The sequence below is a fragment of the Sardina pilchardus genome, chromosome 10, assembly GCF_963854185.1.
Source record: "Sardina pilchardus chromosome 10, fSarPil1.1, whole genome shotgun sequence".
NCBI classification, from domain to species: domain Eukaryota; kingdom Metazoa; phylum Chordata; class Actinopteri; order Clupeiformes; family Clupeidae; genus Sardina; species Sardina pilchardus.
In genome coordinates this window covers 20,841,254-20,857,783 of record NC_085003.1, presented here as the reverse complement: position 1 = coordinate 20,857,783, position 16,530 = coordinate 20,841,254, and the positions used below count along the sequence as shown (strand labels likewise).

At 43.5% G+C, this 16,530-nt stretch overlaps 1 protein-coding gene across 5 annotated transcripts in view; it reads right to left on the bottom strand.

Annotated features, from left to right (window-relative positions):
• Positions 1-12,174, bottom strand: part of itpr2 (inositol 1,4,5-trisphosphate receptor, type 2) — a 91,244-nt gene extending 79,070 nt beyond the window's left edge. For all 5 annotated transcript variants that reach the window (XM_062546961.1, XM_062546962.1, XM_062546964.1 and 2 more), the window contains exons 1-5: positions 11,779-12,174; positions 4,129-4,199; positions 1,552-1,667; positions 882-968; positions 146-304 (exon numbers count right to left, since the gene is read on the bottom strand). In XM_062546961.1, coding sequence (XP_062402945.1) covers positions 146-304; positions 882-968; positions 1,552-1,667; positions 4,129-4,199; positions 11,779-11,870 — 525 coding nt within the window. In that variant the 5' untranslated portion in view covers positions 11,871-12,174. The remainder of the gene's footprint in view (positions 1-145; positions 305-881; positions 969-1,551; positions 1,668-4,128; positions 4,200-11,778) is intronic.
• Positions 12,175-16,530: the final 4,356 nt, after the last annotated feature.

Sequence of the window (16,530 nt, the reverse complement as noted above, 5' to 3'; positions counted from 1 at the left end):
CTCTGAGCACCCTCCTTCTAGCTCATTTTTGAAAAGCCTGCGATTGCTCTGAGTACGTGACTGATAAAGAGCATATTGTTGGAATAAATAACTCCCATCTGGCTGCGGAGTGGTAGTGATGGGGGAGGGGGGGGGGGGCACCTACGTTGTCTCCTTCACTGCGGAGCTTCCAGAAGGGCTGGATGTAGAACCAGGAGCCCTCGTTGCCGGCGTTATCCAGGGACACGCGCATGGCGTTCTTCTCCAGGAGCGCTGGCAACCGCTTGTTCACCGTCAGGTACTTATTGCTCTTGATGTGCAACAGCTACAGTTTGAGACACGCATAATAATAAATGGTTAGATGGATGGCTTAATACAATGCGACTGGAGAGAGCCGTCACCTCTCTCAGTTCATTTCTTATTTGAGAACACAATGTTCAATATCACAAAATGGATAGAGGGAACCCCGGAAGAATTAGTTTTTTGCAATATCTCCAACTGCATGTATCAAATTGTGTTTAAAAACGGCCTGTTCTGTGAAACCACCCACTACACAGAACCCTACTGTTTAAATGTACGCTAAGGCTGAGGCAACTGTGGCATGACTATCAATGAGGGGGAACTCCTTTGAATCCAAATAGCTGCCGGAACAATCCAGAAACCATGGCTATTGTGGAGAGTCACACGACTCAATGGGATCACCGGGGAAGGGGGGCACTTTTCTTTCACCTTACACTCAAGCAGTGGATCACCTCAGACAAGTGAACACCTTCCTGGCTTCTGGCACCCAGCGGAAACGTGAAAAGCAGCCTGGCCACAGTCCTGGCCTTAGTTACGGCCCAAAAACAAACACAGCACTCAACGTGTTCTGATAAAGGCGGGGGGGTGGAGACAGGCTGTACCTGGATGACACTGCTGTACTTTACAACCTCTCCGAGGAGCTTCTTGTTCTCCGTCTCGTTCTGTTTCTTCTCCAGCTCCGAAGCATTCTGAGAGCAAGAGAGAGGGGAGGAGAGAGGGAGGGAGGGAGAGAGGGAGGGAGGGATGAAGACAGACAGTCATCTCTGGCCTCTTGATAGCTGTACATGTCTTAGAATGTGCTTTTCCCTGCATATGCACAGGCCTGTGCCAGCTGCAAAGTAGCCTCTCCAAACGCTCCACCTCTCCTTGAGAATCCCAGGAACTGTTATATAACTGGCCACACTCACTAGATTCATAGAAATATATGTGCCGAGCTTCACCTCCACTGCAAAGAGATTGCCGGCGCATTTACAGAGCGACGGTGGCCATTATCTGCAGCTTCTTAAACAGATCTCCCTGCGTGTTTCTGACTTGTCTATCTGCAGCTTCTTAAACAGATCTCCCTGTGTGTTGTTGCCTTGTTTACCTGCAGCTTCTTAAACAGATCTCCCTGCGTGTTGTTTACCTGCAGCTTCTTAAACAGATCACCCTGCGTGTTGTTGCCTTGTTTACCTGCAGCTTCTTAAACAGATCTCCCTGCGTTACGTGTTGTTGCCTTGTTTACCTGCAGCTTCTTAAACAGATCTCTCTGCGTGTTGTTGCCTTGTTTACCTGCAGCTTCTTAAACAGATCTCCCTGCGTGTTGTTGCCTTGTTTGCCCGTCTTGGCCTTCTGGAACTGCTTCTGAGCCGAGTACCTGTTCATGGGGCACACCTTAAACAGGCAGTCTGCAGAGAGGGATGGAGCGAGGGAGGGAGAGAGGGCAAGATTGAGAGAGAGAGAGAGGGAGAGAGAGAGAGAGAGAGAGAGAGAGAGAGAGAGAGGTCAGTCTCACTGTAAACACCAAAAGTGATACATGATCAGAGCTTTCTGGATCGTTCTAGCACACTTATGCATAAATCAAAAGGTATGTCTTGCAGCCGCTATGGTGTGCATTGCAGCACATGAATAACGTGTTATGCAATCTCTGTGGTGACGGCTGTCTGGCCCATCCTGAGCTCTGGAGAGACATGATGTTGACCTAATGGCCAAACCCCCCTCAACAGCACAGCATCAGCATGTGTGTGATACAGTGAGAGTGGGTGTGAGAGAGAGTCTGCGTATGCATGTGTCATAGCATGCATGTGTCATAGCGCGTGTGTGTGTGTGTGTGTGTGTGTGTGTGTGTGTCAATCATTCCTGCATGTTCTTTGATGGGTCTATGTCCCCACATGCTCAGAACAGATCTATGATGGTAAAAAGGAGAATAAATGATCACACAAGTGCTCTCTTTGAGCAAGCACTTTCACAGATGTCAAGTCAACTGTCAGATTGCGGTAGAAGACATATTGGATCATTTTAATTCAAAAATAGCAAATACTCTGGATGACATTCCTCCACTAATATTCAAGAAAGTTAAGGATAAATAGAAAGCACCATGGCAGTAAAATCCAGCGGTTCATTTCTTTCAAAGAGAGTGCAGGAAGACTGAAAGGGCAAATACAAACTCTGAAATATGCAAAGCAAAGCTTTCTTCACTCAGTAGAAGTACAAATAATACTTGTGTACTATTTTCAATCCCTAAGATGTTAACAAATGCCCCCCTCACACCTGAACTCAAGTAATATTATGCAATGAGTTTGCATCTTTTTTCAGAGGTAAAATTGACAAAATCAGTCTCAAAATATCTTCTCAACTACCATCACAGAACTTGCAGCTACAGAGGGAGGGAGACAGAGATGTCCGAGTTCAGTTTGACAGACTACTAAACTCTTGGAGAAAAATGGAACAGATTCTCAGCTCTTCCACACGTGGCTTAGACACTCTGCCTACCAATCTCATCAAAACTGTTTTTGACCTTATAGAGGCAGATGTTCTTCACATTGTAAAAGTATCATTACTGTCTGGCACTTTTCCTAAGTCCCTGAAAACAGCTGTTGTAAAGACCCTTCTCAAGAAGAATAACTTGGATGCCTCCATGCTAAACAATTACAGGCCCATATCCAATCTACCTTTTACTGGCAAAATTATTGAAAAAGTAGTCTTTAATCAACTAACCACCTTCCTAACATAAAATGGGCATTTTGATTACTTTCACTACCACTACACGGATTCAAACACTGGGTTGGATTTACAGGTATAGTTATCAACTGGCTCAAATCATATCGGAGCTTCTTTGTTGCCATTGGCAACAACTGTACCTCTACAACGTCCTTGACCTGTGGTGTTCCCCAGGGTTCGATCTTGGTGCCACTATTATTCAACCTCTATTATGCTCCCACTTGGACAAATCATCAAAAATAATTTGATCGCTATGCAGATGACACCCAAATTGAAGTAATTATTTGATAAAAAGGAGGAAAGACTTAGGCTCTCCACTCTTTGACAAAAAAGGGTTCAGTTAAAAATCTGAAACGTCCCAATATAAAAGTATCTATCAGGAGCTCATGGTGTAGCGGACTTTTTTCTTCGAATCATTTGATACCCATATTTGTCCAGCACCCAGATTTTAGAGATTGGATGTGCGTGCTTTGCTTGATTTTTAAAAATCTTGATTTCAACAGCTACATGAAAATAATAACCAAATTAGCTTTTTACCATCTGAAAAACAAGACCTTGTCAAGCTTAGAGGGCAAACTTGAGGGTCAAAACATGATTTAGAAAAACTCATTCATGCCTTTTTCTCCAGCAGGGTTGATTACTACAATGAGCTTTTCACAGGCTTTCCTAAAAAAGACTATCAGACACCTTCAGGTGATGCAATACAAAGCAGCTAGGGTTCTCACAAAACCGATGACATCAAAAAGGCCCCAACTGTAGCCAGATTTAAATCCAGACTTAAGACCAAACTGTTCTCAGGTGGCTTTTACTAACTGCACTGAGTTACAATTCTTTAAATGATTCTACCTTGTGTTTTTTTATTTTGTCTTTTTAATTGTTTTTCGTTTCTAAATCCATCTATGCTTTTATCTGCTATAACTGCTTGCTTTTGCTTATGTCGAGCACACTGAATGACCTCTGTGCATGAAATGCACTGTATAAATAAACTTCACTTGACATGACTTTAGCGAGAGAGAAAAAAAGAAAGAGTGAGTGAGTGAGTGAGAGTGTACATTGTACTTGTGTTTAAGTATGTCTGTGTGTTAGTTATGAATCCAAAACATGATTTACACCCACACGATTTAACAGCGGTGCAAACACAGCACTCACCTCTGAACTTTTTAGGGGGATTGGCCAGGTCCCCTGCATCTGGCTGGACCACACACCGGTCATCCACCAACCTGTAGAAAAGATAGAGAGAGAGAGAGCGAGAGAGGGAGAGAGAGAGCGAGAGAGAGAGCAAGAGAGAGAGAGAGAGAGAGAATGTGTCATAGGCAAAGGCAAAGTCAAAGTCAACCACCACAACTGTTGCCACTCACACCTCTTTGTTTAGTCAGCCACAGGGAGGAAGTGAAAAAGCATTTGGAACAAATTTTGTGGCCAAGATAAAAAAAAACAAACAAACAAACAAACAAACACAGCAATTCATTTGAAATAATCATTTTCCCACCAAGACCTTCATGATGCCATCAGGCTTAACCCCTCATTGCACAGCCTACGGAGTGCAGAGCATAACCCTCCGTCCCTCAAATGGCTCAATACATCCACAGCTCGGGCTGTGTGGGAGAACATCCACACCGGTCCCCCATCTCTGGCTCCCCACCTCAGGCACCTGGAGCCTGATGTGTGTGCGGGAGGGTCTACATCCACCTGGCGGAGCATGACAGACCATGCTGCTCATCTGGGCGTCTCAGGGAGGATCGGCTACACTGATTAGGATTCCATTACAAACAGGGTGACAGAATCAGGAGAACATCATGCCTTACGACTGCAGGGGAGTTCACTTCTAAAAAAAAACGTATACAAAAAAAAAAAAAAAAAAAGTGACTGAAGGGAAAAAAACAGCTGGGGATGGGGATTGGCAGGGGCAGTGAGGTGGTGGTGGTGTTGGGGGGGGGCTGCAGTGGGTGAGCCCAAGGTTGCTGTCTCTCAAGGCTTCCCGGTACCTTGTTTGTGAGCCCACACACGTATAAATAGGCGGGTGGCCATGACGAGGTGTCCCTGTGCCGGGCCGCGCTGTCAGGGCTGATTACGCTGCGTCAGGGAGCGGAGCGGCGGCCCCCGAGGCCCACGCCACAGGAAGAGCAGCCGGCCGCTGGGGAGCCCAGATAACAAGGCTGCGCGGGCCCAGCCTAACTGCCCCCGGCTGCCCACTCTCCCCCGGCGACAGCTATATTTAAGCCTGGGCCACGGGCACCAACCTGTCATGGCTAATCCCCTGCCTGTTGATCCACACTAACTACTTTCTTACAGTCTCCGCCGGACTAATAGAGGTGTTTTAGTGTGCAACGGCCGATGCAGAGTAAGGAACATAAAGGCAAAAATCACACCATGATGGAAACAAGGAAACCACACAATCATCTATGACGCATACATCTGATCTGACACACGCATCTTTTCTTTTGCAAAGCAATGCAAAGCTACTGTATTGGAGCCGCTGTTTAGCACTTATTTCCATTGTTAGTGTGGATTCCCAGCCCACCACTCGACTGCCACTAAAACTGAAACTCCGTCAGGCGGGACAACCAAGTTTAATGTTGTATCTCATGTTGTACAGGCCTCGTAAAGTTCACAGCATCTGTTTTGTACTGAAGAGCAGTTTGTGTTGTGCATACTCAAACCATGGTCATGTGTTTGAATGGAAGCCACAGGGTGGCCACTGGCCATTGATCCCCTCTGTGGATGGAGAGTAAATGATACCCTAGCGCACAAAAGCTCTTCTGATCATTTCGTTTTGCTCTCCTGTTGTAAGTAAGTAAGTAAGTAAGTAACTTTATTTGTCCCCCAATGGGGCAATTTGTTGTGCAGCAAGTACACTACGGATCACATACAATCACACACACACACACACACACACACACACACACACACACACACACACACACACACACACACACACACACACACACACACACACACACACACACACACACACACACACACACACACACACACACACACACACACACACACACACACACACACACACACACACACACACACACACACACACACTTTAAGAGGTTGCCTACCTTGCAGCCATAGTTAAAAAACAATAAAAACAAGATCAAATAAATAAATAAATAAAAGGCTCACCATATCCAAAAGTATGAGTGGGAGGGGGGGGGGGGGGTTACCTATGTTTTTTTGAGTTAAGAAGTAAAATGGCTGTTGGACTTACAACTGCTTACATTCACTATTCACTGTTGTGTTTGTCCAGAACACCCTCCTTCCTCAAGCTGTACGAAGCAGCACTAAACATCCATTAGGTTTTAACAGCACTCATTTCCTTCCCTCTATGAGATAACATAACATAACACATCCCCAAGTCAGCTGATCACTTATCGCAGCACAAGGAGGCCAGAGAGGCCAGAGTGAGGCAAGACTCGGACGACGCGGGGTGATGGTCAGCTCAGCTGTGTGGCTAAATCCTAACATTACATGGGTGTAACCAACAACACAGCACAGTGATAACCCGTGGGGCCTCACACAAGGCTAATAGGCTAAGGACTAAAAGAGTCTGGACAAATAAATAGACGGAGGAGGCAGCTGAGCTGATAAGACTTTTGCTAATAAATTGAAAGTAAAACACAAATGCCGGAAAATGTTGGAAAAAGTCTACAGCAGCCTCCTCTAGCTATAAAGAAAAAGGTGAGTGGCTGGTGTTGATTTTAGCCATGCATGTTCCCAAATAGTCTTCAGAACGTTTACCAGCTTTCAGTTCTCAAACCAGTCCCATGTCCTTGACCCATAACTGAAGCACTGTGTTTTTCACACACGGCCTATCAGAGTGGATTGTGTTATCGTCAGTTACACACACACACCTCTGCCAGTCCTACAACTCATGTGGTGATCAGGACATGAGCTTGCCGTTTCAAACCTTTTGACTTTTTCGCATTGCAAATCTTCCCTAATGCTCCATTCCAATGAGTCCCTCAGCCACAAGGGACAGTAAGGCCAATATCTATCCTCTCCTTGGTAGACAAGCACAGCAGGTAATACTTGTTGATCTCTCTTTCTCTCTCTCTCACTCGGTCACACACACACAGTAGCTTTATTATCAGCATATTTATCTGAAGGAGAAACAATAGAAGCCAGCAGGCCATCTAATCAAGAGTAAGGAGGTAATAGCACAGGAAGGAAACAACATGCATCACAAACTGGCCCGTCCAGCTCGTGAATGAGGAACACGGACAGAAAAAGGAGAGGGCAGGAGGCCTTCAGGTCACACGGCAGGACCTCCGCTCACGGAGGACTTCAAACGCACCAATCTTTAACCACAGTTAAACATGAACCACACACGCACGCACACACACACACGCACACACACTAAATGAAGTGTGCAGGATGCAGGCAAGCTAATTATAGCACCATTACTTGATGACAGAGGGGAAGCACAAGTACTACAGGTCAAGTAGGTGCACAGTGCTGTGATTGAGCTTAACTGCTATCATAAGCCATTTCACGACACATTATGCTACCGTTTTGAATAAATTATGTTTATCTTACGACCTCAGGTACTGAATGTATTAGTAAATCCCACCTCTTTTCGGTCTACCTGATGACATGCTTATAAAGATTGAAGAGGTAATGATGACACACAGGCTGTCACCCAGATTAAGCACAGTCAGGTGTATGAACTGATACAATGAATAAACACCAGCAACATCAGCATGTCAACCACAAACTATTCTGAGGTGACTGAATTCTATTCCATAAGCTACTGTACCATCATGCAAGTTAATCATGAACTTATTCCTTCCTTTACTGCCTCAGATTATTCTGTAATTACCTTTACTACATGAAATGTTGTCAAACCTCAAGCAAAGCTGTAACTCATTTGTGGGAAACCAGAGAAGCGATGCAGCAAGCGAGGAGGGTTTTGGTTAAGAGAAGCGGCCAAGCACATCACAGAAGACCACATGTTGGGAAGCCATGTTTCTAGACTTACAACTCGAGTCATAAACATAATTACATAAAGATGTCCAGACAAGTAATCAAGAAGACAGGGCTCATAAACTCATAATCTCAGTGGTCAAGAAAATGGCCACAGTCATCGCAACAAAAGAAAATTTGACATTACATTAATGTTTGGACTACAGGAAGAGGTGGACAATGAGTGCTACAGGCTTAAAAATATATCAAAATAGAGGGGGGTTTTTTCTGCCTTAACGACATAAATGACAATATGAGAATTCACCACTCAGTACTATCTTGTTTGTCACAAATGACATCAGCTTACTTGTTGTTGAGAGCCAGACAAACACAAACACTCCCCCAAAATAAGAACTTTGCATTATTTCACTTGATAATTAGATGAACTATCAAAACAACTTCAACGTAGGCCTGTAAAAAATACTGGCCTCAAAATAGATAGCCAATGCAACATACGTGAATACACCATACTTCCAATTAACCAGATAGATGGATAGATAGATACTTTATTGATCCCAAAGAGAAATTCATGTCTGACGCCTTAAGTTGTACTTCAAGGCTTTGCAGACTGCACGCCATCAGCTTTGGGATTCCAAAATTACCGCATGCAGTCTGATTGTATGAGTGTAGCTATGAAATGTGTGATTTAACACCAGAACTTTCTCAATTTCGGACATGCTGTGACTGGACCTATGGGATGCCTCATGCGCCACATGAATTAAGAGCAATTGAGAATACAGGAAGATACAGTAGGTGGGCAATTAAAAATCAGGTGAAACAGTCCCAGCAGTAATAGAGCAAGCTATCAGAGCCACAGGCCCCAGTCGTGGCGTGACTGGCTGGGGCACCTGCACCGCACGCCGGCGACCTGGGTTCGATTCCCGCCCTGTGGTCCTTTCCGGATCCCACCCCAACTCTCTCTCCCACTCGCTTCCTGTCACTGTAGACTGTCCTGTCCCATTAAAGGCATAAAAGCCCCCAAAAAATACACTTTAAAAAAAATTAAAAAGCTATCAGAGCCACAGTGGCTGCTGATCCCCCTAAATGGACACCACAGACACCACACAGTGTGCTACTTGCACAACCTCTGAAAAATGGACGGGCAAGTGCTTCAGACCTGTCACCCACAGAGATTATCAATGGAAATCATATCAGACAAGGACACTGCATGACAGCAATCTCTGAGGACAGCAATCTCTGTGGACAGCATCCAACTAAAAAGCCCTAACTTGCTCTTTAGCACAAAAAAAAGTGCAATAATAATCTTCGCTGAAGAAAATGAAAAGACGCCTGACAACTATGGCAAGCCCATTCTTTGGTCAGATGAAACAAAGATTGATTTGTTCAGAATCAGATGTAGCAGGTCAAATGGGGTCCAGCACGGTTGGCTAGGACGTCTAAATGTACAGATCTGGCAGTGAAGCACCCAGGTGTGATGGTGTGGGGCTGCAAATGAGCATAAGGGCTGCAAAAGGTGTTGGGGAGATTATGACAACTAGGTGGCATGAGAAATGCCTGCTGTGGATCACTGGCCAACAAGATGAGTTTCCACAGGTTTGGCACGAGAGGAACATTCCAGGGTGATACCGATGATCCAAGGCCCACTACTAAAACAAAACAAGTCATAAAGAAGGGATGTCTGAATACCATGACTTGGGCCAAGAACACCTTCGGAAGGCCTTTGCTGTTTTTAAACACAACCCCTCCGGCAAAGATCAGATGAAAAAACAAGTTTCAGAAATGTGTGCGGCACTGGAATTCCTCCAGAGGACTGAGACTGCCTTCAAAAATAACTGGACATACAAAAAACAGAAAAAAAAACTAATTGTTGCATTGGGTTCCAGCGTTGAGATATTTACGTTTTAATGTCATGCATCAAAAATGCTTGTTTTTTTCTTTTACAGGAGAGCAAATAAAGGTCTGTTACATTTTGATGCAACTAGTGAAAGGTCAAAGGTGATGTACTTATGAATCATTTGACATAATATTATATAGGGGCTGTTTCTGCTGTATACTCATTGTTTTTGGGTGAAGAGTTTTTTTCTTGTATGTCCACGAGAGTTGCTTTGGAAAGGCAAATACATTTATCTTATGGTCTACTGGATCACATGGACAATCCTGTACTTCACTGGGATAGTGTGAGTGTTTCTGAGAGGAAAACCAGATTTTGGGATGGAATGTGCCAGAATGAACATGCCTACGCCAGAGGACATCCCTGTGGACATGCCAAAGATACATAAAGTCTGGAAGACTGAAGGCATGTATTCACATTCTACACATCATACAATTTGGCTGACTGTAGCAACTGACACACATGACACATGTTACAAGTCAACTCACTTGTACCTGCTACTCTCAAGCTTGCTTATAATATGCTATGCTATTTCTAAGGAATTCAATTAATGAGATACGTGCAAGTTAGGAATATTGGCGTGAAGACTTTTTTTATGGCTAAAAAACATGAGGCTGAGTACTGAGTAGCCCATGACTTTCTTCAAGCAATCTGTCAATCTTCAAGAGCATTCAGTCTCCACTGATGGTATACAGTCAAGAATGACAAATTTGAACTACATTCTGCAACAACTAGAATCACCTCATCAGGGTCCTCTCAGATGAAAGATGAGGTTGCAATACCAAATGCATGCATTTCTCCCATTCTGAGTTGATGGCTGTTACAGGCCTAGGGTGAAGGGCAGGGCCTTGGAGGGCTGCAGTGAGATACCATGGAACTACAAGCTGCAGCACCACCCTTCACATCACACCTTTCCCAAGAGGTGGGTGTGACACTCATTCCACACACCAGACCTGCTTGGTCTCCTCCTCACATCCCAACAGCCTTCAGCAGGCCAAAGGGCATGCATGCATGCACTGTGGACAAGCATTCCCTCTCTCACACAGAGCCTGAGTAGAGTCGAAAACTGCATGCACTTACATAAACACGCATGCCAGCGGACTAGCTCTTTGAGGACAATTAAGTAAACGAAACGTAGTTAATTCGGTGGGTATCGACAGCTATATGCACATGCACATGCATCCATGAATTCATAGGCTATAGTTCCATATAGGAGTAGTTCTGTCTCCCAATCTGGGGTCACTCAAAGCACAAACTTAGTCTACAATGTGTTTTCACTTAGCTGTTATTTTACAGTAAACCGGTAACATGGTTTGACATGTTGGTGACTGAAAATGTCACATCTAAAGAAAGGTCCCATCATGGTGAGAGGATTGCAGTAGCTCCTCAGCGCCATGTGTAGTGCTGGGAGCCGCGCCAATTAGCCTGAAGAGACGATCAAACTTGTCTAAATATGTAAACCTTTGATGTAGTGTATTTCAGTGTTTTGGTCGAAGCTCCATATCCTCTTAGGTGTTCATTTCTGTTTGAATTAGCCAATGTCAAGTATGGTGCTGTGACGACTCCAGGTTACAGCTACCGCGTAACCTTATCTCTGAAAAAGTGATAGCGTAGACCTTGGTAGACTGAAAGGACTAATACAGATCTGGATAGTCACATACAATTTCGATGAAAGTAACGTTTACGTTCCCAGTTAGCTCAGCTTTGCATTCCTTCTCAATTATTTGCATGACTACCATGCGACCGTGTTACTACAGTCATCAGGGCCTATCACTGGAGCTCCATATCACTTCCTCATTCAGTCACTAGACTAAATTGAAGACTTCTCCGTGATTATGGAGGTGCCAAAACTATCGGTTCTTGTGTTACTTAAAGTTACTACCCTTTGAAGATCTGGCTGACATTTTCCAGCATAATTAAACTATGCTGAAATAGGCTACAAAGTCGCAAAAGTTCAATGGGAGGTAACGTACCCCAACGTGCTGATAAAGCCATTGACAGCGCCTTCCGCGTAGAGAGAAACTATGTCTCCAATGTGTAGAAAGCTGGACCTGTGGTCTGACATGTTTCTCCAACTTCAGTGGTAATTCCTGGCGTCCAAGTGAAAGACATGCAGTGATTTTCCCGTAAACTGCTGGTTTGCCTAGAGTGAGATCAAATTTACTGATACAGAGTCACAGATATCCTCAGCTCTGTGCTCATATCCCCAAAAAATGTCAACTTCGAGCGCAGAAGTTCAACAGCATTTTATGCGTAACTCTGAAAACGAGGCAAACCTAGCACCTAGCCCAAATGGCGCTTGTGTCTACTTGCTATCTGTCGGTTTGGCTCATGTTTTCAACTTCTTCCTGTGAGACAAACAAGCACTTTTCTCTCTTTCTCATCCACTAATGGGGGAGGAGACTGTCTCGCGGAGAACCGCCGAGCCTATCCAGCGAGATGAAGGAAGTCACGCTTCTCTGCTGTGGCATGCAAGTGTCAGTGGAACCTCTACAGCCTCGACTTTGCCCAGTCTCACAATTTGCTGATACAGAGTTTTTGGCTGGGTAGGCCTAATACTATTTCACCTGCACAAGGAACAACCCTGTGTGTGTGTGTGTGTGTGTGTGTGTGTGTGTGTGTGTGTGTGTGTGTGTGTGTGTGTGTGTGTGTGTGTGTGTGTGTGTGTGTGTGTGTGTGTGTGTGTGTGTGTGTGTGTGTGTGTGTGTTTGAGAATATCCATGTTTTAATGTTGTGCAGTTGATGGATCCCTCTGTATAATGTGGTTAGGTTTTGTCAGCTCTATATTCTTTACTCTCCATGTCTCCAAGTGAGAAATGCTGTCAAAAACAGGGCAGTTTGGTGCCATGACGAGGCCTGGCATTTTACAATAGATGTAGTCAGAGGTCCTCTAGAACAGCTGATGAACCTCTCTCATATGGTCACATATGGATTTCAGGGACTGATATCATGAATACTTTAACATGAATAGAACCGACAGATACCAAGTAGACACAAGGCTATAGGTGATTTGCCTTGTTTTCAGTTAAGCATAAATTGTTGTTGAAATATCATTATTAGTGGCCTGCACTATTGTTCTTCTTCGTAAGTGTACTTATTGCCATTCCATTCACCAATTTGTGAAGCAACTACTGCTCCTAGATCATTTGAGATACCGACAGGGCTCCAACTTTAGAAATTCTTGCCCAAACCGGTGCATCCTGCTTCTGTAAATGTTCTGACCCAATTGTCTCTCTTTCGTCGTTGTTCATGTTTTTCATCTTTCTTCCCCATTGACATGAATGGCAAAATATTGAGCCATTATCATGACATCATCGCTCTAGCTCCTAGACTCTAAAGTCTTAATTGTGAACACCTACAGTAAGAGCCATCTGGCAGCTGAACAATTATGAAGCTGGGCTGGGCTGGGCTGGGCTGGGCTGGGCTGGGCTTGGAGGGGGATTTGGAGGGTTAGCTTCAGCCAGGTAGCATGGCATTTGGCCGCCGACATTTTTCAAAAAATATATAGTTACATGGTTGCCACTTCCGGCACCAGTTTTTCCATGCTAATTGGTAGATGACAGCACATTGACGAGGGTCCTTGCATGTCCATGTTGGTTACACATATCTGAAGGACGACAAATAAAACTGCCAACTTGGATTAAGCTACAGATACTTGCCTTAATTTCTACATGCTTTGGGCTGTATTACCAGTCTTTGTAGCAAAAAAAGAAAAAGTATTTGGCTAATTCTAGATGGTGCCAGCGAAAGGCATGCCATTTACTGCATGTAAAGATGGCTGCGGTCAATTTCAAACCTTTTTGGCTGAGGTAGCGTGCCAAAAAAGCGAAGCGGTGTGACATTTTTTTTAAACCAGATGTTCTGTATAGCCAGCACCAGTTAAATAGGTCATGTAAATATATCCAATCCAGAACCAATCCGTGTGTGTAAAAGTCCTGTAAAAAAGCCAATCCATGCCATCTCAAACAAATCTTTTTAGATCCACAGTAGACCATGTACATGACACACATGGTTTGGCTTTTAACCCTTGGAACCACCATAGCAACTATGGAGTGAAATCTGGCAACACCCTAGCAATCTCAACCCTAGCAGCTACTTAGTAACATTGTTTTGGTGAACTGCAACAGATCAAGTCCACTCTTGCAGTTCCTTGGAGATGAAATTCTAGTTTTGTTGAAGAGGCTGTGATTTACAGTGATTTTACAGCAGCTAAGGACTGGTTATTGGTGTTGGGGGATCAAATGTATGGATGTAGCAGAATGCCATGGTTATTAATATTATATTAATGGGATGGCTGTTCCTTATATTTTCTGCGAATGATTCTTCATCCGAGAATTATACCAGGGATTCCAAAATCTTATATTTCAATCCTGACTGAACAAACATTTTTAATTGGCCTTCACACAAATGTTTCAAAGTATGTGATTGTACTATTATAGAGATAACTTCATCCATTTACTGTATTAAGAAATTCAAATTATTGCCACAAGGGGGTGCTAGTTGACTGCTAGATGTGAGTGGGATCCATTCAGAGTGCATGGAATAAGAGTTGCTGTCTGATTGTGACCTCCCTATGGGAAAGATTCTTAGAGATCATTTGTCCAAAAATATTCCGAGATGCTAGTCTGACCTACTGTATGTGGGCCTTGGGTTGCCTTTATGCCAACTCATAGTGTTGTGACATGGTGAAGAAATGTGTATGTCAATTCTGTTGTGGTTTTGTTTTGTAAGCATCACCCACAGCAAGTATTTAGTTCCCTTTCAAACATTTGTTCGGTATCTCACAATGGGAGATGCCCTCTGGTATGACAAAATGCGGAAGAGTGCAAAAATAGTGACCTCACTCTGTTATCAGAGAATCGAGGTCATGTTGTAACCAGACGATATTTCAGCCCCCTGTGCTGTGGTAAAAGAGTGAGAATACTTCTATGTGTAAAATGTGAAGAAAGACACATCTGTAAAGAAATACCCAAAGTTTCCAGTTATATCAATAATGGAAACAACAATCACATGGTATAGACCGCATGGTATGATACACATCATGATACATGGGTCACGATACAATACATCACAACCACATATTGCGATGTCATGTGATTTATATCATAAAATATTGCAAAACCTTTTTATGGAAAATGTAAAAATAGAGCTGGAAACAGTGGCAGTATAATATTTAGATCATTGATAAATAATAACGCAATAGTCAGCAGTACATTTTTACACAGCCTTATGCTTTCATAAAAAAAAATATTGATATGTGGCGACAGTGGCGATGTAATATATTGCACAAGTGGCTATATGATATATCAATATTTTGATTTATCAGCCCTAACAGTCTCCCAGGGACAAAATAAAGCTTTCGAAATGAATTGGGCTAAAATAAGCACAGCCATGTTTCATATTCTAATGGATCATGGAAATACTTTCTTATAATCAAACACAGGCCAACACAATGTGGAACAGAACTGTCATTGTAAAAACAGTATTTAGACATTATCCAGAAATGTCTCCCTCTCATGGGCCAGGGCTTATTTAAGATGGACTGAGTCAAAGTTGAAAGTTGAAACTGTCCTGTGGTTATACCAGTCAAAATGCAATTCTTTTAGGAAATCATGGACTCTACATCCTCCAGGCTGAGAAAGAGAGGAACCATGTGATATATTATTAGTGCACAGTACAAAGGCTAGCATCTGTGATGGTATAAAGGTGCATTAGTGCGCATAGTATGGACCGTTTGTACATCTCAAGTGGCACAATTAATGCTGAATGATTTGCACAGGTTTTGAGTGCTGCCATCCAGGCTTTGAAAGGATGCCGAACTGCATTCTGCATTTTTGGGGCATGGATGGGATCATATTTAGCAGCTGGTCTCCTCGGTTCCCAAACATTTACAGACTGTTGTGAAGAGTTGAAGTAACTTAGAGATGAACATGCCTGTTTCATTTATTTTGTCATAAAACAATAATGATAACAATAATAGCCTAACAACAATAATCTCTGTTTCAGCTAATTATATGTTGTTCTGCACTATCCTCAATTAAATATTGGATTTACATGATTACTTGATTTACATAAAAACAGAACAACGCAGCATCGCTTTTTTTAGCTGTTTAATGCATATTGTGGATTGGGTAAAGTCTCTTTGGTATGTGTTCTTTCTTTCTTCGTCCTAATCTGCTTTCGTGGCATTGCCATTTACAGTGTAGCGAGGCCTTTTGGCGCACTATTCGCCTTTTACTTGCGATTTCTCAACAAAACCTTCCGTATAGTGCCATCTAGCGATAAGGGATGTGAACAAGCCACTTGGCGTCGATCTGCAAGCTGCAGTCAGAGGTACTTGCATGGGTCTACAACTGTTTGCAACTAGAAAATTAAGTGTTTAAATCGGTCGTTTGGCGTTTGAACGTCTGCAATATATTATCGGAACTATAACGTTCTCTCTCATGCTCTCTGTATGTCTGACTCTCTCACTCTCTCTCTCACACACACACACACACACACACACTCTCTCTCTCTCTCTCTCTCTCTCTCTCTCTCTCTCTCCCACTCTCTCTCTCTCGCACACACACACACACACACACACACACACACACACACACACACACACACACAAAAGAAGAGATCTGTTCAGAGCTGAATGTTATGCACACACCTTGCACCGACGTATTCAGCACACACAGTGACATTGCTACGCCCCACCCTCCCTTATTTTCAGTCGCTATCGT